Source organism: Phocoena phocoena, chromosome 2 (genome assembly GCF_963924675.1).
Source record: "Phocoena phocoena chromosome 2, mPhoPho1.1, whole genome shotgun sequence".
Classification (NCBI taxonomy): Eukaryota; Metazoa; Chordata; class Mammalia; order Artiodactyla; family Phocoenidae; genus Phocoena; species Phocoena phocoena.
In genome coordinates, this window is record NC_089220.1 from 43,923,585 (window position 1) to 43,947,154 (window position 23,570).

General features: G+C 43.2%; 1 protein-coding gene across 1 annotated transcript in view; it reads right to left on the minus strand.

The window, feature by feature from the left end:
* Window positions 1-20,236: 20,236 nt before the first annotated feature.
* The window catches only part of TMEM260 (transmembrane protein 260), a 58,869-nt gene continuing 55,535 nt past the window's right edge, over window positions 20,237-23,570 (minus strand). Inside the window, exon 16 of the mRNA XM_065871864.1 lies at window positions 20,237-20,950. Coding sequence (XP_065727936.1) covers window positions 20,696-20,950 — 255 coding nt within the window. The 3' untranslated portion in view covers window positions 20,237-20,695. The remainder of the gene's footprint in view (window positions 20,951-23,570) is intronic.

Sequence of the window (23,570 nt, forward strand, 5' to 3'; positions counted from 1 at the left end):
TTAGGGCTTTGGAAGAACAGAATTCCTACCACCTGCTGGTGGCTTCAACTCAGACAGAGACCCCCGTAGCTGGTAAATGAGAAGGGAGGGTGGCATCACAAGTCCCCTGGGCTCAGAGCTCACACTCTTGACCACATGCCACACGCCAGGGCCTCACCCAGGGCTAGCCCTCCTGGAAGAAGTGCCTAGAGACGCAAACTGGAGGCTGGAGCCGGCAGGCCCCGCTCCATCCTCATAACCAGGGAGATGCGCAGTCATCTCAAGAAAGCAAACAGGTTGTGGCGGTAAGATGTAAAGGTGTGTTGGGCAAAAGACTTAGTGAGGAATGTTCGAATTCTCAGTGTGGTTCACTGACCTCCTCTAGAAACATCTCAGGTTACAATAAAATTACACATGTCATTCTGAATGTCTAGGTAGAGAGCTATGTGGGAAGCTTTCTGCCAATCTCTGAAGGCAAAGAAAGGGGCTGTAGCCAGAAAGCAGTATTGAGTAGGGCACTCCTAAGTGGGGACCATGGAACTGTGGATGCTGGGGAGGTCCTGCTTCTGTCTCTGGCAGATGAGAGGAAGACAATGTCCACCTTATCAAGCACAGGGCCAGGGCATGAAGGGCCTGGGGGCAGTGGGACAACGTTGTGAATGAACCATGCACACCTGCATGGAACGATGAGAGGAAGGGTGACAGCATACGAACGAGTTAACAAAGGAAACAGCGTTGTGATGCTGGTATTTATCAAATTTATCTTTCCTGGTATTTATCAAACTCCAGAACACACAGAGCCATGTTGAGAGGTGACCCTGTGATGGGGACTTCCAATTACCGCCAGCCTCGGAGGGCGCCAGTTTCCAAAGGGATCTCTCTGCCAAGCAGCCAAGGCTCCTATGGACGGTGCCTGAAAACACTTCGAAAAGATGGAGGGAGATGAAATACTTTTCCCTGCCTCTAAATTAGGGATAAATTGGAGATCAAATTGAAGATCAAGCCTACGTTAACAGTTCCTAAAAGGACAGTCCACTCCCTGGCTGCCACGGGCAGGAGTGAAGAGGGTCGTGCAGGTGTTGATGCAGCCCTACCCCAGAATGGGACCCACTGCTCATCGTCCTGGGAGGTGGGTAGGACAGAGGATCCGGAGACTGTCTGGCAATGGGAAACTGCTAAATCATCTCAAAGATCCCCCTTTCAATTTAGGGCTGAGACATGCTAAGAGGGGAAGCAGGCTCTAGGATGGCACGGGGCTCTCGCTGTATGTTCATCCCTTGGCTGCCGTTTGGAGGGCAAATACTGCCATGAGTAACCCTGAGAAGAAACATAAAGGGGAGGCCCGTCCACCCCATATGTTTCTCTGGCCTCATCTCGTCCCCACTCCCCGATAAAGTTGAAGTTCCTGCGGGTGGCACACAAAATCCTTCAGCAGATGGCCTCAACCCACCATTCCACGCTGTCTCCCTGTTACTCCAGCCCTCGCTCCTACTTAGGAATCACACAGACCTTATTCCCTAAACACACTGCCTTCCTTCAAGCCTCCATGCCTTTACCAGCGCTGTCCTCTCAGCCTGGACCACCTTACCCTCTCTTAGACTTAGTTAGCCCCTGACCATCCAGATCTATCTCACCTTCCTCTGGAAAGCCTCCCATTTCCTCTAAATTGGGACAGTGCCCTCCTACGGACTTTCCATACTCCCCCCCAGGGTAGCATTTATTGCATTATAAGTACCCACTGCCCTGTTTTTGTACTCCACTGGGGCCTCCTGAGGGGCAGGGCTCTGCCAGGTTTCCAATAAGCATTCAGCTCCTGGTAGGAGGCCAATCACAATATTAGTTGGTCGACAAATGGAGTCTGAAAAGAGCAAATATTTGTTTAGCAAATATGTAAACAAAACATATTCATAATTTAAGTCACTATATTTAAGTTCCTATATAATTAAGTTTTAAAAGGGTAGTAAAAACTCAGTTGACGTTTACTTATAGGCGTTCAGAAGAGGGGCTGGAGGAGTTTGGGATGAATTCATGGAAGCTAGACCTTGGATAAGGAAACTTTAGATAAGTGGTGAAGTGGTTAAGAAAGGAAGTGTTTGGGGGTGGGTGAGTAGTATTGAACTGGCCCAAGCAGAGCGTACATCTGGGAGAGTGAAGGGAATACACTGCAAAAGTTGGGTTGGGAGGCTTTGGATACCTGGCCAAGGACTTTGGACTTTATCTTATAGACAGGGTTTGGAAAGAGATGTGACACCATGATAATGACATGTGAGAAGGATGAATCTGATGCCTTAAAGGATTAATCAGAAGTGGGGAGGCTGGTTGGGAGCTACAGCAATTGTACCACATACAGCCTAGATGAGGTGATAGTCATTAAAATGATAATATCAGGAATTCCCTGGTGGTCCAGTGGTTAGGACTCTGTGCTTTCACTGCTGAGGGTGTGGGTTCAATCCCTGGTCAGGGAACTAAGATCCTGCAAGCTGTGTGGCCAAAATGTAAAAAAAAATAAATAAAAATGATAATATCATCCTCAATTCTTCACCTGCCCCCACCCCCATAATAGAATTACACATTCACAACCTTGCCATGGCCTCAAGCTGGCAAAGTATCCTTTCCCCAACTCTTGATTTTGAGCTTGGCCAAGTGACTTTCCTTCACTGATGGGATGATAGCATATGGAATGTCAGCACAGGCTAGAGATGTGCTTGTATGGCTGGGTTTTCTCCACTGGCTTCTGCCATTGCAATAAGAACATGCTCTGCTGGTCCCAGAAAATGAGAGATTCTTTGAACAGCCTGGAGCCAAGGGCCAGCTCCAACTTAGATCGGCCGATCTCCAATCTAATTACAGACTGTGAGCGAGAAACAAATTCTTGCCATTGTAAGTGACTGCCCCACCTTTCTTTGACCCCTCCTTCACAGGACTTGTCCCTTTTCTTTACCTGTTCTACAGCCCTTTCTCACTGCTGTAGAACAGGCACTTCAGGCTCTCAGCTACATCCACCAACTGTTTTTTTTGCTTATTCCTTCTCATCAGCATTGAAGCTGGCTCTCTCTCCAATCATTAAATGAAAACCTCCATATTGACCCCAGTAATCATCCAGTCTCTCCTCAGTCTGATTTCTTGGAGATTTGTCCATACCAGCTGCTAAACTTCCTGTCTGCATATCCTCCCTCCAACTCATTCCTCCACACTGAAATTGGATTGTCACCTCTACCATCTCATGAAGCTGCCATTCTTTGTCTGCTTCCTCTCAGTCGTACTTGACGGTGGATCACTCCCTCTATGGAATGCTCTCTAGCCTTGGTTGGTTGATACCACACCGGCTGTTGCCTCCTAGTCTCCTTTGAGGATACCACTTTCTCTGCCCTTCTCTTAAAGGTTCATGTTTCTTGGGGCTTGGTCCTAACCCACTTTCTCTTCCACTTTATGTCCTGCCCAAGGGAGATCACATCCACTGTGGGAGCTTTCTCTACCTACCTATCTATCTATCTACCCATCTAATCTATCACCTGTCAACGGCTTCCAATCGTCATCTTCAGCCCAGAATTCACTCCTTGAGTGCCAGACCCATAACCCAGAGTCCCAACGGAATCCTATTGCTTTATCCAACATTTTATTGGGTACCTCCTACCTGCCAGACATTGTTGTAGGTACTGGATATATGTAGTGAACAAAACAGACAGAAAGCCCTGCCCTCATGGAACAAATATCTCGCTAGAATCAGAGAAGTCGGAGAATGAATAAACCAGTAAAATAAATAGTGAGAGCCATTGGAAGGTGGTAAGCAGAGCAGGGATGTCATCTGTTCATGTTTTTAAAGGCTCCCCTGGCCTGCTGTGTTACAGACAGGCTGGGGGAGGGGGGAAGGCAGAAACAGGGATGCCAGTTAGTTGACCTCTACTTTTGAATGACCCACAGACACCTCAGACTCAAAACTCCAAAACCGAACTCAGTACCTTTCCCCAAACTTGCTCTTCCTCCCACGCTTTGCAGTTCAGTGAAAGGCAGCTGAATCCACCAAGGACTTGAGTGGGATACCTGGAATCCCTGACCACTCCAGCCCCCTTCCTTTCCATCTAACCAGTCATGAATCCTGTCCACTCCAACTTCTAAGTACCTCATTCCTTCCTTCCTTTATTTATTATTTCACTCATTTACCAACTCTCTACTGAATACTTACCAGGTTTTAGGCCAGTACTAGAGAGGTAAACAATCAGATGTGATCCCTGCCCTCTTGGAGCTTAGAGTTTAGTGTGGGAAATAGATAATATAGACAAAAATAAGCCAATACACATATGACATCCTCTCATGATAAGGACTATAAAGAAAATGAACTTGTTTCAGCAAAGAAGAAAAATATGAGAGAAACTCTTACATAAGGTGGCCAGGGAAGAGCCCCCTAGGGAAGGCATAGGGCTAAGAAGGGATGGGTCATGTGACAATGGTGCCATAGCTAAGGACCACAAATTGGGAGGCTGCAAACAACAGAGTTTTATCCCTCACAGTTCTCGAGGCTAGAGGTCAGAAACCAAGGTATCAACAGGGCCATGCTCCCTCCAAAGGCTCTAGGGAAGGATTTTTTTGTCGCCCCTTCCTGGTTGCTATGGTTACCCCCAGTCCTTGGCTTGTAGACACACCACTCCAACGTCTGCCTCCATCTTCACATGGTCCCCTTCCCTCTGTGTCTATATCTTTATATGTCCTCTCCTCTTCTTATAAGAATACCAGTCATTGGATTTAGGGCCCACTTTTACCCAGTATGACTTAATCTTAATTAATTATATCTACGAAGGTCCTATTTCCAAATAAGTTCACATCCTGAAATTCTAGGTGGACATGAATTTTGGGGGAGACATGATTCAACCCAGTACAAATGGCAAGATCCTTTCCAAGTAGGTGGAGCAGCTTTTACACAGGCCCTTCAGGTAGGAAGGAGCTTGGAGTGTTTGGAGCCAGTGTGGCTAAAGTGTAGGTGTCAGGAGTAGAACAGACCCACGGAAGCTTGCAGAGAGAGGCAAAGCCAGATGGTGGAGGAAAGAGGGAGAGGGAGAGGGAAGGAATGAGGTACGAATGATGTGGAAGATAAGAAGTCCGAAGGATCAGAGTCCTTGAGAAGGTGGCCATCGTAGGATGTCACGGCTGGGACAGGGTTGGCTTGTGATAGGAGGAGGGTTCGAAAGCAGAGAAGGGGAAGATGGGTACAGGAGCAGGTAGGTGTGATGGCGAGGAAAAGAGAAATCCTTTCTAATGGCTTCTATTTTTTCAATTAAATGGGAGATAGCTAAGAGGAAAGGAGGAAAGGAGGAAACGAGCTGGAGTTTAGAGGAGAGAAGAAACTTGTGATAGTTGTCTTGGAGAGAGAGAGATCAAGCGTACCAGGATTGCTAGGAGAGTTAAGAGCCCTTTCCAGGTTTGTGGTTCTCTAGAATATGCCCATTTTTCTGCCTTTCACTGTCGCCCCAGCTCAGGCCACATTATCACCCCTATGTGACTGCAGCCACATCTGATGGGTTCCTCTTTCTCAAACTTGCCCCTACTCCAGTCTGTTCTCTACACTGCTGTCGCTCTGATCATCCTACATTCACGTGGCATCACACTCCAGCGTAGAACTCTTCCAATAGTTTCCCATCACCCTAACATACAACCCAAGCTCTTTCACGTGAGTCTTCAGGTCCTTTATGGGCTGGTCCATGCTCGCTTCACAGCCTCATTTCTTGCCACTACTACTTCAAATTCCACATTTCAAACATCCAGGATTACTATAAATTCTTGAATGTGCTCCACTCTCTCTCCACTCTGAGGCCTTTCACTCACTATTCCTTCTTCCTGAAATACTTTCTCCTCCTGCTCTAGCCCCCTCCGCTGTCTGCCTGGTTGACTCTCCTTCTCCCCTCTCAGTGTCTCCTCCCCAGGCAGCTTTCTCTGCCATTCCCTCACTCCGAGTTTGGGTGGGTTTCCTGCATAACCCTCTGTGCTCTCCTTCAGTTACCACATTACAATGTAATTGCTTTTTCATTTCTATTTGGCCCTCATAAAGCGATAACCCCCCTAAAGTACCATACCTATGGTTTTCATATTACTTTACACATAGTGGATACTTAAAACAAAATCTATTAAAAAACTAAATAAATGAAAAGACGAAGACAAGTTAATGTCTATGCTGAAGGTCGTCAGTAACGCAAAGCTTCAGAGCGGTTGACTCTGCTTCCCCTCAAGGCACGATGCGATTGAACTTTATGCTGTGACATCAGGGAACTTCACTCTGCATGGCCATCGCAACTCAGCTACCTGTTTCACGCTCTGGTTCTCAGTTGGACTCCTGACTTTCCATCATAAATCGCGCGAGGCTTTGTAAGGGTTCCCCACAGGATAATCTCTGCTGTCTTTTTGCTCTATCCACCTCCTTCCACAATCTGTGGCCTCTGTTATTTGATTATAGGTTATGCTTTTCTTTATAAGTGATCTTCCAGCTTCTGTAAGTCTTGGGACAGTGTGTGTATTGTAGTCTCTTGGGTCATTGGATTTTGAGTTCTCAGAAATTCTTTTTTTAAGCTGCTTTTTTCCTGCAGCAAAAACCACTTTGTCCTAGTTCCGACTCTTGAGTGGTACTTCCTGCTCTGCCTTCCAGCAGTGGCCCAGGGAGATACTCCCACTCATGCCCAAGTTGTCCTCAGATGGCTTCTCAAGTGACAATGGAAAAGAAATACAACACGTATTTCTCTCCTATCAGCAGGCCCTCTGATCTTGTTGGAGGCATGTTGATTCCACTACTCCTGTACGCAGACCCAATTCCCACCGTGACCACTTTACATCTTTAACCCGTTCCATTGGTGATGTAATAGTTTCCTTTCTCAGTTCTAGCCTTCACAACAGGTGAGTCCACGCCAGTTCGTGTGCCATTACTAGGTGAAATCAACTGCTACTTGCCCTTCTGCTCCATCTTCTAATAATGTACTGTTTACCATGCTCCAGATATCACATAAGCAGTTACAGTATATTGGCCTTTGCTGATTCCTCTATTACTAGGATAGAGGAAATGAAAGAATTCCCATCCCCGGCTTCTTTGTGTGTTGACCTCAATACCTATAAATTCTTGTTGGGACAATCCCGCTTTACGAATTTGTCCATTTCAGAATGCACATTTATTTTTGGTTCAAAAGAAACTATTTTCTCTTATTTGTAAATAAGCTTTTTCCAAAAAACCATGTTTTCAGCACTGTAACTCTGAAGTGTAGCAGGTACAGTGCACTGATGCTTGACATTCATTCCAGCCGCCTTCTAGAATGCCGTCCATACTGCAGAGGCTGGGAAATGAAAACTGTATTTCTCAGACACCAACCTTGCAGCTGGGATTCTGGAAGTGAGCTCCGTTCAGCCATTCAGATGCATGGGGTTTGGAAGGCAGGAGTGAGACACAGCCCTTGCTTCTGTTCTTTTCGCTGGAGGTGTGGTCACGCGCATTTATTTTCATTGTGTCTGATCACTGGCTCTGTGTGTTGAAAGCTATAGCAGGTCAGCTGTTTCCTGGTGTGGGTTCTAGTGTCCACTCGGGTGGTTCAGGCTGTAGCAGATGCAGGGGCTTCCTGGCCATGGCAGCTTCCCGAGGGCGGCAGGGGTGTTGTGGTTCTGGAGTAGCTTCCTGCTTTGGCAGAGAGCTTCCTGGTGGTGGAAGCCACAGTTCTGCTGGTGACCCAGCTCTGCAGAGCAGTGTGGAGCTCATCCTGGAAAGGACCAACCTAGAGCCTGTCTCTGCTAATTTGTGAGCCATTTAAGGCCATGTACTAAGGCCCTTTCTGCTGACACTAGCTGGAATGGATTCCGGACTTTGCAAGGGGGACCCTGACCGATAAACCATGGGAGTAGTTATTTGCAATATTAAATACAGCTTCTGCTTAGAAAGATTTTAAGGCAAGAGAAGCAGCTATCTAAGAAGAGAGGCAAGATTCAGGCTTTCTTTTGTTTTGTTTTGTTTTTTGCTGTACGCGGGCCTCTCCTTGTTGTGGCTTCTCCCGTTGCGGAGCACAGGCTCCGGACGCGCAGACTCAGCGGCCATGGCTCACGGGCCCAGCTGCTCCGCGGCATGTGGGATCTTCCCGGACCGGGGCACAAACCCGTGTTCCCTGTATCGGCAGGCGGACTCTCAACCTCTGCGCCACCAGGGAAGCCCGATTCAGACTTTTTATTGGCAGCTGCAGCTATGTAGGAACCAAATGGAGGCTCTTGCCATTTTGGGTGCATATATAACTTTCTGTGCCAACAGGGGTTTGAGTGATGGATGGGAGGCAGAGCTCTGGAGGCCCTAACTTCCACATTAACTTGAATTTATCCTAAAAGTCAACCCTAAGTTTATAAGCTTTCAGGTCACATTCTCCTGCCCCAACTTTTCCAATGATGAGCAGCCCCTCCCCATTCTCTCCCTGTCATCTCTCTGGTTCCTTCCCTCCCCTCCTACAGGGGTCCTTCACCACCTCTAGTCACCCATCACAGACACACAGACACACAGAAACACACACACACACACACACACAAGGGAGGAGTCCATTTGTAAAGAAACAGTGCTATAAACAACAAATTAAAGTTTCCAAGGAGAAATAACAAGATTTGCAGTAGAGTCTGTCCCGGGGAGAAAGGCTCATTGTTCCTTTATGAAAAGCACAAGGGGAGAAAGACAATGTGGCAAGGAGACAGTAAACAAGAGCAGGTCCGAGAACCGGCAAGTCTCTCTTCATCTCTCTTAGGTTCAGGTTCCGTTACTCTACACTTTTAAGATTAGGCAGTACTTGCTCATGGTACAAAAACGGGCACACAGCAAGTCTCCTGCCACCCTGGAGCCCACACTCCTCCTCCCCGACTCAGCAGCCAGCACTGTGGTGAGTTTCTTCCCCAGCTCGTTTTCCCAAAGGGGCACTTCGGACCTGGGCATTGCATGGAAGCCTCTGAAATGGTGGGGAAGAGCTCTGGGGGTAAAGGTGGAGGAAGGGGCGTCCATGGTGGTGGCGGAGGCGGTGACGGCCAGGACTCCAGCCCAGCCGGCTGGTGCCTGGCCGAGATCCGATCCCGCAGCGTGGACAGGACACCTGTGCTTTCCGCCTCCCAGCCGCTTGATCCTCAGGAAATAGCCCGTTCCCTGGCAGGAGGCGGGCCTGTGCCGTTTTCCTTTAAGGTTATTGTCTGCTAGGTTTTATTATGTTGTGGTTTATTCCCACAGCTTTCCCTTCAGCTGCAAAGTAGAGTGCTTATGGATGAATGTTTGTTTATATATGTCATGTTGCTGTCCTTTCAGGTCCAAATACATGCATCTGAGGCGGGAGGCCGTGTTTGTTTTTTAAACTAAGTGGAACTGCCAAACACCCTCTGCCCAGAACATGGAAAGTTGCCCTATTAGGAGTTTACGGAAGAAAAATCGGTGCCAGTTATAGCAGGTATTGAGAGAGGAGGAGGGAGGGAGAGCCAGAGCCACAGACTGAGACAGAGACAGAAAACCTGAATAATCCTCTGGCAGTTCTGAGTGTGACACAAGATTCTCTTCTTTCTTAGCAGTTCCGTGCCTCGTTCCTGATATTTTTAGGGTCTGCTATGTCTCTTGCTATGAGAATTAGCATCAGCAGCTTTCAAAATGACTTACCAGTTAACCCCTCCAGAAATCTTAAGACATTATTCTTTTCTTCTCCAAATTTCCCATCTCTAAGCCTTCTAATTCTCCTTCAAATTTCCATCTGTAAAGTTAATACAATCCAATAAGAAAATAATGTGCTCTTGAGACATTGACATGCTCAGAGCCATTTTATCCTGCCCTAAAGCCTGGAAAGTTTGAATTTTCCTTAGGATAAAAAAGTAAGAAATAATAGAATAATTCACTGTACTGTAACAATTAAATCCAGCAATTTAACATTACGCATTGGTAAATGTAATGCTCAGGACGACCCAAAGTCTCCCATGTGCTGACAGACAGAAACAAAGTTATAAATCTAAGCCTCCTATTCCGAACCACATTCCTAAATGTAAATAAGCAACCAAGCATGCTGCTACATATCTTTACAGAAGCAATTACACACAAGCCTTATCAGTCGCTAAGTCGCCAACACACAATGCTTATCTGCTATGCCCTCTACTGGATAGAGTACACAAGACAAGTCGCGTTATTTCCAATTAATTTTTGGCATCATCCCTCTGCATCTGCTTTAAGAATGCAAGGCGTGAAATTTATAGTAGCAGGTTTAATGTTCCATCCAGCCAAAATTATTTTGCTACAAGGACTTACCTTTGGTGGAATATTTTGGGTTGGCCTTTTTTTTCTTTTTTTTAATACATAGATTGCTTCTCCCCTTCGTGCAACCCACTGTCCCAACTCTCAAGCTGTCACCAAACTCTGTACATGGCAGGAATAATTTCATGCTGAGTAAAATGTGTTTAATTTCACATCCTGTAAGAATAATTACTTAGCATAATGCCACTTAAAATGTATTTCTATCTGCAAATGCTAATGAAGCTGCAAAAACCTGAATCATCTTTGGAAAGAATTAGGGAATTAAGGGTGCTTTGCCTTCACTCCCTCTTCTCCTGGAGAAGGACTGCCTGAAGAGAGAAACCCAGACCACAGGAATAATCCAAGGCGAGAGCCTGCTGTCTTCAAACTGGGTGTGAGTCCAGTGGCTTTTCGGGGAAGTTAATCCCGCAGACCTCTCCTGAGCCTCCGCCAAGATGCTGCAACAGAGCCTCAGGCTCCCTGGAGATGCCCAATCCTCACCCAGGTCCCACTGGACGGCCACTAGGAGGGGACTCAGGCCCAGGGCCAGTGAGGACCACCTACCCGAATGGCAGGGCTGTGGCCTTTGGCCTTAAGGATCTTGTCTCTTTGATCATTGGTGCGCCCAGGTAGTAAAGACCACTGTGCTAGCTATTGCTCATCTTGAGGCTTAAAGCTTTCAATAAAGAACGACAAGGACTAAGAGAGAAAAGAAGTGCTTTGCCTTAAAAAAAATTCTTTAAACCGCTTTATTTTGAAATCATCTTAGAATTATAGAAAAGTTGCAAAAATAACTCAGAGAGTTCCTGTATACCCGTCCCCCGATTCCACCTAATTTAATAGCTTACGTGACTACAGTACAATGATCAAAACCAAGAAACTGACATTAGTGCAACATTATTAACTATTAACTACACGGCAGAGTTGGATTCGGTTTCACTAGCGTTTCCACTAATATTTCTTCCGTTCTAGAATCTAATCCGGGATCCCTTATTGCATTTAGTTGTCACAACTCCTCAGTCCCCTTCAATCTGTGTCACACTCTTTGTCTTTCCTTGTCGTTCACAACTTTGACACTTTTGAAGAGTACTGGTCAGGTATTTTGCAGAGTGTCCCTTAATTTGGGTTTGGGTGCTATTTTCTTGTGACTACATTGAGGTTATACATTTTTGGCAAGAATGTTACAGAAGGGCTGATTCCTTCTCATTGCTTTGTGGAAGAGGGGCCTGTTCTCTTCCAGCAACGGAGTGAAGCAGCAGCATGTGCTGAGGGCCTGAGGGAGCCATTGCACCTCTTAGAACCTGGGTGTGGGTCCCAGAGAGTCAGGCACTGAGCCTGAGAGCACTCAGCATGCTTTTCTCACCTGTCTCTTCCCTTCTCTGTTACCATGGTGGCAATGGAGAAGCGAGAAGTTTTCTTCTCTGTAGGCAGATAGCACTAGTATTTTCTTAATCCGGCGCCGTTGAGATCCGCAGAAGGACAAGGTGTAGCCAAGGAAAGCGGAGTATTATGGATGCTGGGGGGAGAAGAGGTGTGGGGAGAGGAGGACCACGATGGAAGTGTGGGGAAAGGAACTGCTTTGTGATCCAGTGCAGCCGTTTGTGGATTCAGCAGGGCTCTCTATGACCTAGGAGTGAGATGAGGACGTCTCCGTGGGTGGGAACCGTGTTAATTTGTGTTGAGGCAGTGGTGGTAAACATTTCTCAATCAGCATTTGTAACAATGAGACGGCAGGTTTGATTTCCTCAGAGGGGTTAAATGTAGTGGTGGTACAAAAGGACCCTCGGGTAGATTTTAAATGCTTGCATTTTGGTTTTCTCCTTCTCTAGATTGGAAGTTCCCTAGGGAACAGGCCCTAGTCTGTCTGGTTCCCCTCCCCCTCTGAAAACCTAGTACCCGGGGCCTGGAACACTGTAGAGCTCAAAATGTGTTTATTGATTAAATGAATTTTTTAAAATGAGTTTTAAAAAATTGAGTGGATGAGATACTCATTTACAAAACACACTGACGGGCACTCCACTCATTCTTTATTGCAAGTCTGTGGCCCCGCCCCCAGCATGGTTTTGGAAGCCCAGTGGTGGCTGTGAGTTCAGGGCTCCAAGCTTTCCGACCCATATCTGTCCTCAAAGTGCCTGACGAAGCTGTGTTGTGGGGAGGCTGTTCTTTGAGAGGTCCTGGGAATCTACAACGGAATCTACACTCTTTGGGGGAAAGTGGAATCAGATCAAATGTGTAGATGGCAAAATCTCAGTTTGGGAAGAGGCAAATAGTACTAATGTTGGAGCTTCCTGCCTCGTGGACCATGGTTTGGGGAAGCCAGTAAAGAAGGGAAGACAGTGATGGTAATGGGGTTGCGTGGAATGGGTTTTACTCAGGTGTGTAGAGTGGAGCACTGGTGTCCTGGCGCATTAATGACAGTCAGCACCCCGAACGGTGGCTATGCGCCGGGTACGCTTCCGTGCACGCTGTCTGCATCGGCCCATTTCGTCCTTACAGACACACCGTGAGGTAAGTCTGCTATAACTCCCTTCTCCAGATGAGGAGGTTAAGGCACACAGACACGTGCACCACGTCATCCAGCTACCAAGTGGCAGAGCCCTTGTCCAGCCCTAACCACTGTGCTATACAGTGTTCTAGTGCAGTCTAGAAAAGGCCCGTGCTATCTGGAACAGCCTGGCAGCTGGAAATGTGAATGGAAGAGTTGGGAAGGACTAGGATTCTGCTGTTGCAGGGACACGATGACCCCGCCAGGCACACGTCCCTCTGTGTGTGTGTGTGTGTGTGTACCGCTTCACGCAGGCAACAAGATCTCGAGTTGTCCTTCCCTCCATGGGAGGTGACAGTGAGTTCCTGCAGGAGACTGCACACTGCTGGGGGAGCTTTCAGATGAGATGAAGGTGTTTGTTGAAGTATTTCTTTAATCCAGCAGCACTATAATAAAAAAGGAACATAAAAGGTCTAGCTTACAAAATTTCAAGCAGGCCACATGTTTCACGTGACAATTATTGGCACAATTACTAGGAAATCTTATGGCATTGATTTAAAATAAAGTTCTAGTTTTGTTTGACTCTCGCACAGGCTCCCACATTTATCTTGTACAAATGAGCTCATAGTATTCAACAGGTTTAGGCTCTGTAGATCAACTATTTAATTGTTCACAAGGGGACACGTGAAAGGAGAAAAGTATCGTCACATAAACGCATGCAGCATGGCTTGTGTGGTCACTTCAGAAGGAGTCTTTGTCGCACGAATGACACTAAATTTATTTGCCTCCCAAAGATGAAAAGCCAAACTACTTCCAGCTCTGACAGTAAATGCAGGAACGAAGCCATTCAATGGATGTCAAATGGAATTAGTTGTTATAACAATAATTGTTATTATTGTTGTTATACATTTTTACAAATCATACTTATGACTTCAGAACCAAATTTGGAAGAAATTATCATCTAAACACTGAATTGGTAAGGCTCATAATTAGGAAAACAGATATTTAGTTCTTCACAGAGGCCTCTGGCCTTCTGGACACTGTCAAAAATTTTTAATAGAGTGGCTGAACCAAACAGAACAATCATGAACACTGGCTCTAGGTGGTTTTGGTTTCTGGGAGGAAAAGTCTAATTCCCAACTCAATGAACATTCCAGTGGAGCTGGGACATATTTCCTTCTGTAAAACATAGAAATACTATTATGTTCTGAACCCTGCATAGGAGGGGGAAGGAGTATATAATCTAGAGCGACATTTTTCAAATGGAGCTTTCAGTAGCTGATTCAGCTGGAATGTAATTTATGCTAATAAGTTCCTGGATTTCAAAGTGACTTTTTCTTATCACACTAAAACCTTTAATTTGGGTATATATTCCTAAGTCCAGAATGGGTAGGAAAATTCTCTATCAAAAGCCAGGGATACAACTGGCCCTGTGTAGAAAGGAAGAAAAAAAAAGAAATTATATTCCAGAGGTTTGGAGGAGGGCAAGAAAGAAGTTCAGTGTATGGCTTTTAAACAATTTCCTACGACACAGCTCTTGATTTCACACACCTTTTACAGCTAGAAAAGTTTATCATAATTTTAACATGACTGCATAATTTGGGTCAATGTGACAGAGAGTTGATAGTAGAATGTAACTGGTTTCATTTAACTGTGATGGAAGAGGGGAAAGTATACCAGATTGAGCCAAGAACCTTGTTTCTAGTCCCTAACTAGATTAGTTGTGCTAGTTATACTAGATGATCCCTTAGCCAACCTTTTTGGCATTAATATTCAATAAATTTGGATAAATTCTCCTAGGCCAGCGGCTTTCACATTTATTCTTTACTGTGATCCACAATAAGAAGTACATTTTATATTATGACCTTGTTCACATACATTTATAGATTTATATGTAAATGTTATATCTATATATCATTCATAGTATGATATATGTGCTGTACATAAACCACACACACATATATGTGAAATGAAACAAAATTTTGTGAAACAACAGCTACCCTTGTTACCTCTGATGCATTATATTTTTTATTCTATTTCATTATGAAAAAGCTGGTCAATTTCCTTTAAATTGATGTTACGACCCAGCCTTACTATCGCTGTAAGTAGGCACAGTGCTGCACTTTGGGCAGCTGCCTCCAGATGAACGCAGGTTACTGCACAGGTTAATGGTTAACTCTCTGATCGCTGAAAGAAAAATATAAAAACTGTGTGGATACCAGTCCACATATTGAAGGAATATGCTCTAATTTTAGTGAAAAATTATGACACACTAAATAGAAACAACCACTAAGTACAAGTACTCTCTATCAGTGAACTTACCCATTTTAAACTCTGCATAATTGAACTTTGGTTTTTCATTCTTCTATAAGCAAATCTATTTTTGAAACTTCCTCTCACCTGGTAGATTGGCTTTTAAGTCTTCAAGCAAAGGAACCTAGAGTTTTGATAAATGAATCATCTTCTATTTATAAACCACCCCTTTTAAAGCTTCTGTGGCTTTTGCTGGAGTATTTTAAAAGAGCCCTTGATTTTTTTTAATATTAACTTTTAAAAGCACTGTTAATAATACAACAATTTTAGGGAATTTCCTGGTGGTCCAGTGGTTAGGATATCTGTGCTTCCACTGCAGGGGCCCCAGGTTTGATCCCTGGTCAGGGAGCTAAAGTCCCGCAAACCGCATGGTGCAGGCCAAAAAAATTTTTTTAAATAAATGAAACAATTATATAATGTTTTCCTTCCACTTTCAAAACCCATTTTTGGGGGAGATACTGTAACAAGATTCTAGTCCTTGCATCTTTTACCCTGTCCTCAAATCCTCTGTGGCAGTTTTTGAGTAAAAGTCTTGGCATGCCAGATATTACAGGGATTTCTTGTGTCTCAGATGGTACTCAAGGATGTGTGGTAATAAGTGATTCATTTAGGTTCCATTACACTATAATCCAAGGAAGAGAAAATTGGGTCTGACTTCACAAGCATTGTTCCCTTGTGGCTTTAATCACACATACTTTTGCATATAAGTGAGGGTATTTCCAATGGTTCAACCATTAGGGAATATCTTATTTATATGAGAGAAATCTCCAAAGATTTTCTTTAAAAGGTTATATTATAAAATAACTCCTCAGACAACATTTCTTTTTTAAAATATTTATTTACTTTTTATTTTTGGCTGCGTTGGGTCTTAGTTGTAACGCAGCTAAGTACGCGGGATCTTCGTTGCGGCGCATGGGCTCTTCATTGTAGCACGGGTTTCTCTCTAGTTGTGGTGCGCGGGCTTTTCTCTAGTTGTGGCACATGGGCTTCTCCCTAGCTGTGGCTCATGTGCTCAGTAGTTGAGGCTTAACGGCTTAGTTGCCCTGTGGCATGTGGGATCTTAGTTTCCCGACTAGGGATCAAACCTGCATCCCCCGCATTGCAAGGCGGATTCTTAACCACTGGACTACCAGGGAAGTCCCCAGATAACATTTCTAAAATAGAAGATGGTTATGGTTTGTTTGCATATTTTAAAAAACAGGATGTAATCTTCATTTATTAGTTTATAATATATAATGAATTTACCAATATAAAAATTATAATTCACCTATGTTACCCACCCCCCCATACTACTTGTACAGATTTATAACAGATTCTGAACAATTAACATTCTGAATGGGTTAAAACTTCGATTGGGCTTATTTCTATTAATCTTTTATTAGACATTTATTTAACATTAACCTCATCTAATGGCAATTATGTACAAAAAGACTTGCAACTACTTAGGTACTCTGTGAAGTTGGATCACGTGGATGGGAACATGGTCCAATTATTTGCCTTTGTATTCGATCTGTACCTTGAAACTTTCTCAACCTTATCAACTTTTTAAAATCATAACAATATCTGTGCTAATGAAAATTAACCCTCACCAATAACACTTGGGATCGGTGGAAAAGATCCAGATAACTCTATTTACAGGGCAATAATTTCAGGCTCTGTGTTTACAGTTTTGTAACCTCTACCTGTCTCTCCCATCTTTTTCTTTTTGCGATATGACATAAGCTAATCTTTCCAGGATATACAAATATATGTTACATTGTTGAAGAGCAATCAGATTTTTTTTTTCAGAAAAATCCCTTCCTCAAGATATATTCGTACTAGTTTACCTTCCGATATCCAGGTAAGCACATCGTGCTATTCCTGAGGCTTGTTTTATACCGTCCACGCTGATCCAAGTCAAACAGACCTTTAGAGGGTACTGACAATGACGTCTTCATTGAATATGATCGCGGCTAAAGCTTTAGCTCCCTGTTTGCTCTGTAATGCTGTGCCAAGATCTTGGCCTTTAGATGTTTCCAGAATCCCTGGAAACATTACTTATTTGTTTGTGAGTATAAGCCTTAGAATGGGTTTGCATTCACAGCAAAATATGAGGGTGAACAAAGCAGTGTGAATCTCTTACTGAGTTTGAGTTTTTTTTCTTTACCGAACCATAGGGCTTGGAGCCAGTTAGAAGAGCAGAATTTTAAGTAATACTCTACATTGGTGCTTTTACAGAATATACCAGAATTAAAACAGAGTAAAAGGATTTGCTGTAATAGGATCCACTTTTTAAAAAAAATCTTTGGTGTTAACTTTTTGTCCTGAATATTAAAAGTATTAACATTTCTAAATTCTGAGGGATATTGGTAGGAACTATGAAAAAGGACTCACACACTGTTTAACTTTCAAAATATAAATTAAAAAACTACTCTTCATATCCTAATCTGATGACTTAAAGAAATCAGCAGGGTATCATACAAATAATCCTAACACTCAAAATGGCTTTATTTAAGTATAATAAAGGCTAAACATCATGGTTCTGTCATTAGAAAGGACTACGAATATAGGCAGAAATAACATTTCACAATTTCTATTAGAAGACTTCAAAATAGGACACTAGTCATTGACTCACTTCTATTTTGGCTGCATTTTGAGTCATAGAACAAAAGTATTAAAAAAAAAAAAGGATCCTTTGAAAAAACAAAGAGAAGAGGAAAGTCAACAGCAAGAAGCAAGCATACCTCCATCATCGGGAACAGGGCTGGGGCGGTTTGTTAGGGAACATGGAAGCCACAATCTCCCTCTCCACTCACTCTCTGGTGTGTGCCAGCCTCGGTGCCGGGCAGGAGGGCACCACAGCATGTGGAGAGGCAGACAGTTTTGCTGGCTCCCACTTGCTCCTCAGGCCAAAGTCCAGGCAGAACTTGGCCTTGCAGGGTTCCTGTCATCCTGCCAAGCCTCGGCACTCCAGGGACACTGCTATGAGAATGCCAGCCAAAACGTGCAGAAGTCACCTCCTTCACATCCTCTTCCATGTTGGGGGTTAGACTAAAGGATACCCCTTCTGTCAGATCTTATGGTGTTTGTGTACTAGCCAAGGAGAAGTAAGAGAAAGGAAAAGAAAGCAACTTGTTTAACCTCACACAGTAGAAAGGAAAGAATTCTTCAAAAAGTAGTTGATCTGGGAATGAAGCCCAACATCCCAAAATCTCAGCTCAGTTTGCTCTTTTTTCATTCACTGCTGGTTTTTTGGAAATTTAAATGATTATGATCCTGTCTACTGTGGGCCATCATATCATTGCCTTCTCAAACAGAGAGTGGTCCAAAGCCACTGATGCACAAATACAGAATAATCTATGTACCATCAGACAACAGTCAATACGCAAAGCATATTCAGGCATATGCTGAATATGTGTGTCCACATTATCGACACATTTAAAATGCAGATATTTTCAAAAAGAGGCCCTTATTTTCCATTCTTAAGGCCATAAATAGGAACTATTACTCCAACACCAGATGTGTATGTAGATGCTGTAATAATATTTACATATTATTCCATATACAATATGCAGATGTTCAAAACCAATATGATCATCTCACATACGCATGCAATCTCTTTTCTGAAATAATAAAGACAGTGCATTTCCAGGGAAGGCATATATGAATTTTATTGTACTCTTTTTAAAGGAAAGTGGAAATCATCATCTTATATAATTCTTTCAAATGGATCAACTTAGACAATTTATCAATGCTTCCTTAAATTTTTACACCACACTGCACTCCAACAGGTTTTTGTTTTAAGGTAAACCAGGTTTTTGGTTCTTCCCTGTGGAGAAGTTACTTTCAAGTCAGTGAAAGTTCTTGGCCCATGATTAAAAGTCTTTGCCAATTAGTACTCAACAACTTCAATTCATTTTTTTCTGGTTCAAGATGAGTAGGAGCCTAATAAGGCTGTGATAAAAGGGCAAAAGGCACCGAGAGCCAAAAGCGGATTAATGAGCTCCTCCATTTATTTGTCTTCCTAACAGCTGAACTGTTACAACTATTGACACTCTTCAAAAGGTTCCGCTCTGAACCCCGTCCAGGCACTGCAGGCTCCAATGGACATCTTCAAGTCCAGAGAATGGAGGGGCAAGAGCTTCCCCTGTGTGATGCCAAAACCAACAAAGCCCCATGGATCAGGTAATGAAACTTCAGCTTTTCCCCCTTTGAGATTTATTTACTGGCAGCTGACAAGGGGCAAATCCAGCTCGAATTGTGCAGTCAAGGCCCTGTCAAGCTTTTAGAGGCACCCTTGTCTTGAAGCACCTTCATGACTGGCATTTCACTCAAAAGCCCTCGGCACTGGTCCTTAACAGCTTATGACATCACAAAGGACACTCCAGACAGATGCCTACATGGCATCCTGCAGCATTTTAAAAGAGAATTAGTGGTTTTAATTATGGTCGTAGTATGAAAGGGAACCATGCAAGCTCCACAGGAGACCTTTGATCAGACCCTTTTGCTAGTACAATGCCACGGAACTGTGACTATTCCTGGTAAGGGGCCTTTTCTTGCTGAATGACTCACCAGTGATCTTTGAATGCAGACAAGCTTCTAGCCCTCCCTCTTCATTAGTGAGCATTTCTATACAGGGGCCTATATAGTTCTTGGAGTCTAGGAGCTATACAATTGGGGGGAAAAGAATCCCTACAGATTCAGGCCTCTACTTAGGAAGTGCTGAAGGACTCTGAGTGACTTTATTCATTAAAACAGGTTGCTATTAATTAACTGTCATAATAAAATAAAGAACTATTATTTGCATTTCTTACTATGTTCTCTTTAGTAATATGTATAAAAGATGCTTGTAACAGAAATGAATTTATTGAACCACTTCCCCACACCCCCCGAGCCCCTGCCCTTTTTTTTTTTTCGCATTTTGGCAGCAGGACTAATTATTGGGCCCAGATTTATGAGCCCAAATGGAAGTAAAACATGAATATAAAATTAATTAAGGAAAGACAAAATCCTTTTTACTTGCCAATCAGTTTAAGCAACCGAAAAAAAAAGCAAACAACAATTAGCTTAATTTTTTAGTGATTTCAGAGAATGATCTAAGACAATAAAACCCTAACCTTTTCAAAATACCATTTGGTTGGTATTTAGTTTGAAGTGTGAGATTATGTAACAACCACAGCTACTCAAAAAAAAAAAAAAACAAAAAACCAACAGTATTCTAACTTGAAGCATAACAAGATTCATTCTTAAAAAAAATGATTTCACTTCTCGAAAACAAAGAATGTCTTTGGTATGGTATTAATGTTTGAAGAATTTAATTTCAATCCCAATCCCAATAAGCAGGGCCTTTAAGATTCATGGTCAATATTTTAAGTATATGAAAACAGTTCATTCTCTTCTAGAATCTCATCAAGCAACTCATTTGGTGAAAGACTGTGGAATTAGGAAGATTTTTCAAAATATTCTTGCTGAAATGCTAATTCAGTAACATGGGCTAAATAGTATTTGCATAAATAGCACATCTCAGTCTCTAACCACCCCCCCTCCCCCGAAACAGTACGGCTGCACCATGTACTTATATCTGGGAGATGACTTAGGCCCCCATTTTTTTATGCTGTTTCTTTTCTTGGATGAAAAACTTTTAGATTTTGGAAGCCAAACGCCAAGCAGGTTTTTCACAGTTTGCTGTCTCAGCCATTTTTCATATTTCTCAGACTTTGCAGTTCTTTTCTTAGGTGTTTCAGAGCAACTGAAATATCGGCCAGCTGTGGATCATTCTGGGCCTTCTGAGTGTAGAGACGGAAGTGTCTGATGGTTTCAGATAACAAGACTTCAGGGTCTGCACCTCTTTCCCGAAGGCGCAGCATCCGTTCACAGGCAATGGCATAGTTCTTATGCCAGTTCACTGGATGTTCCTTTCGTAAATAGACAATCTCCTTATAAAGCTGGAAGACAGCAAAAATGTTGGTATTCCATTGTTATCCCTTGACTTTTTTCAAAAAAAAAAAAAAACAGAAAACACAGAGAAATTAACACAAGAAAAAAAAATCCAACCAGCCTACAGTAAAAATCTAATTGTTGCTAGGCCATGCAGAAAATGCAAGGATGCTACTATAATTATTACAGTAGCAGGAGGCCAATGTGCTTCATCTGAAACTGCTTCTGGGGTTTTTTGGATGTTGCAGAGGGAACCTAAGACACACTGTGTCAGGACAAAATGCTGTTCCTCCAGAAAGATGTTCTGAGAAAGGGATTTAGTTCTAATTCATGGAAAGCTATTTACTCAACAGGCAGAAAGGATGAAACTCTAAATTTAGCTATAGGAGAAAAAGATAGCTTTCTTTAGAAAACTGCACGGAAAAAGAACTTGAAGAAATTTAAATGTTGTCCCTCATTTTTACAAAAATTTCTCCCTATATTATAAACAACAGTAATAACAATAGTGACAATAAAACACATCAAACAAATCCAGCATCAAACAGACTGGGCATAACAGAATTTAAGAGACATCCTTAAAGTGAGATATTGAAAATCTTCACAGTGTCCTAAAATTACAATTTTCATAGTTAAAACTTTGCCCACAGGAATTCAGAGTTTTGTTTTTCAATATCAGAGATAGTATTAATTGGATAGAGTTAGAATCTTTAATACTGATTTTTCCAGAGGAAAAACATCAAAATTTAACAAATAAACCAAAAAGTAGATGCAAATCTACAAAACAGAATATTATACTTGCATATTTGGGAATTTCACAGCCTTCTTGGGGATTATCAAATTGGAGTCAGATCCACAGGCACTTGAGTTAACCAGTAGCCTCCAGGAGAGCACAGGACAAGCAATGGTGCTTTCTCCAGGGACAAGGGCTTTCTGAATTAGAACTACACTCATTACATCATCCAGTTGAAAGGGACCCAATTACATTATCTATTTCCCCAACCCCTACTCCAGAGCAGACAAATGCCTACCTAATCTGTTTCAAAACAACATCCCCATGAAAAAGTCCCCAATCCGCATGTGATATGTCATTTTGATATTTAATAACCCTCAGGCCTCAAGCTGCCTTTTAAAGCTATTTTCCCCTTAGTTCTCTTCACTCCATAAAATAGGAGAGTCACCTTGCACTTTCATAGACATCAAAGCTATTGAGTCAGCCTCCTACCCGTTTATTTTCTTGGTAAAATATTCAAAGCTTCTCTACCTTTCCTCATAGTTTTTGGCTTTTTTTTTTCCCTATCCGTTGCTCCTCTTCCCAAGCCTCCCTCTGATGAGGGACATCTGTAAACTGCATGGCAGGCTGCCCGGAACAAAGTAGGTGCTCAGGAACTGCTCAGGTTCTTTTCTTCCCCAAGTTTTCAAAATCCTGATAAGGTTCTGGAGTGCAAGACAGACGCTAGCACTTCATTTCCCAATGGCTCAAGAGAATAAGAGGCAGCTCATGACCTCCCTGCTTCAGTCTGCAGACATCAGAACAACTACGCTACCCTTTTCTAGAACATCGACTCATTCTGGATGGCCCATTAGGCCACATGTGCTGTATCTTAAGAAGCTAAGAGTCATTTCTCATCATGTGGAATTACATTTCCCCCTCTAGGCGTGTATCACTGTGACATTAGTGTTAGTGGAACGTATTCTGTCTTGCGGGGGAAATCTTCAATGTATCACATGTATTCCTAAAGATAACAAAGATCATTCTTGCTCTCCCACTACACCTGAACTTAATGTCCTGTATAAGCTATTGAGCAGGATAATTTAATAATAACAAAAATATCTTTTATAGCTAACAAGACTGTTCTTGAAAAACCTGTACTAGGGGCTGATTTGTGTTGACCCATGGAGTACTTGGCCTCATTTGTCTTGCAAATGGTGTCACACATCTGGAGACATATGTGAAGGAGATACCTATAGACTGCTACAGACTTGTGTTCACTGAACAGAGTAATGCTTACAGGCCCAAAGGGACAATAAATCCATGAATTAGCTTCAGTGGTGGCCTAACAACTGACCATGGAACAGATCACTGATGAGAATATAAAATATTAGTTAAGTCTCAGATTTCTCCCAACTAAATACTACTTGTTTTTCACAGAATTATACAGGGTATTAGAGATGAACCGGATATGACCAGGATATGAGAGATAATCTATAAAGTTTACAGTCCACTTTTCTTTTTAAAGAAAAAATAGAGGTCTGGAAAGGTTAACTGGCTCACAGTTGACAGTGAATGGTGGAGCAGGCCTTGAACCTGGACCTCCTGACTGCCAGACAGAACTCCAGCATGCTGTTTCCTATAACTAGTCCCTGGCTGCCCTTGAGTGGGCACCTAGGAGGTTTCCACCTTTGTCCCTGTGGTTCCGTCGTTACGGACTGTCCGCCCTGCCCCACTTTCTCGCTACCCTGCCCCACATCTGCCTGGCCAGTCCCTTCTGATCTTTCAGGATGACACTGCGGTGACATCTCCTCTAGAAGCCTTCCCTCCCTTCCTCACCAGCCCCTCCCCAGAAGGCTGTACTCACGTGCTGCTCTCTGCTCCCACTGCACCTCTGCAAACCTCTCGTAACTCTCGCG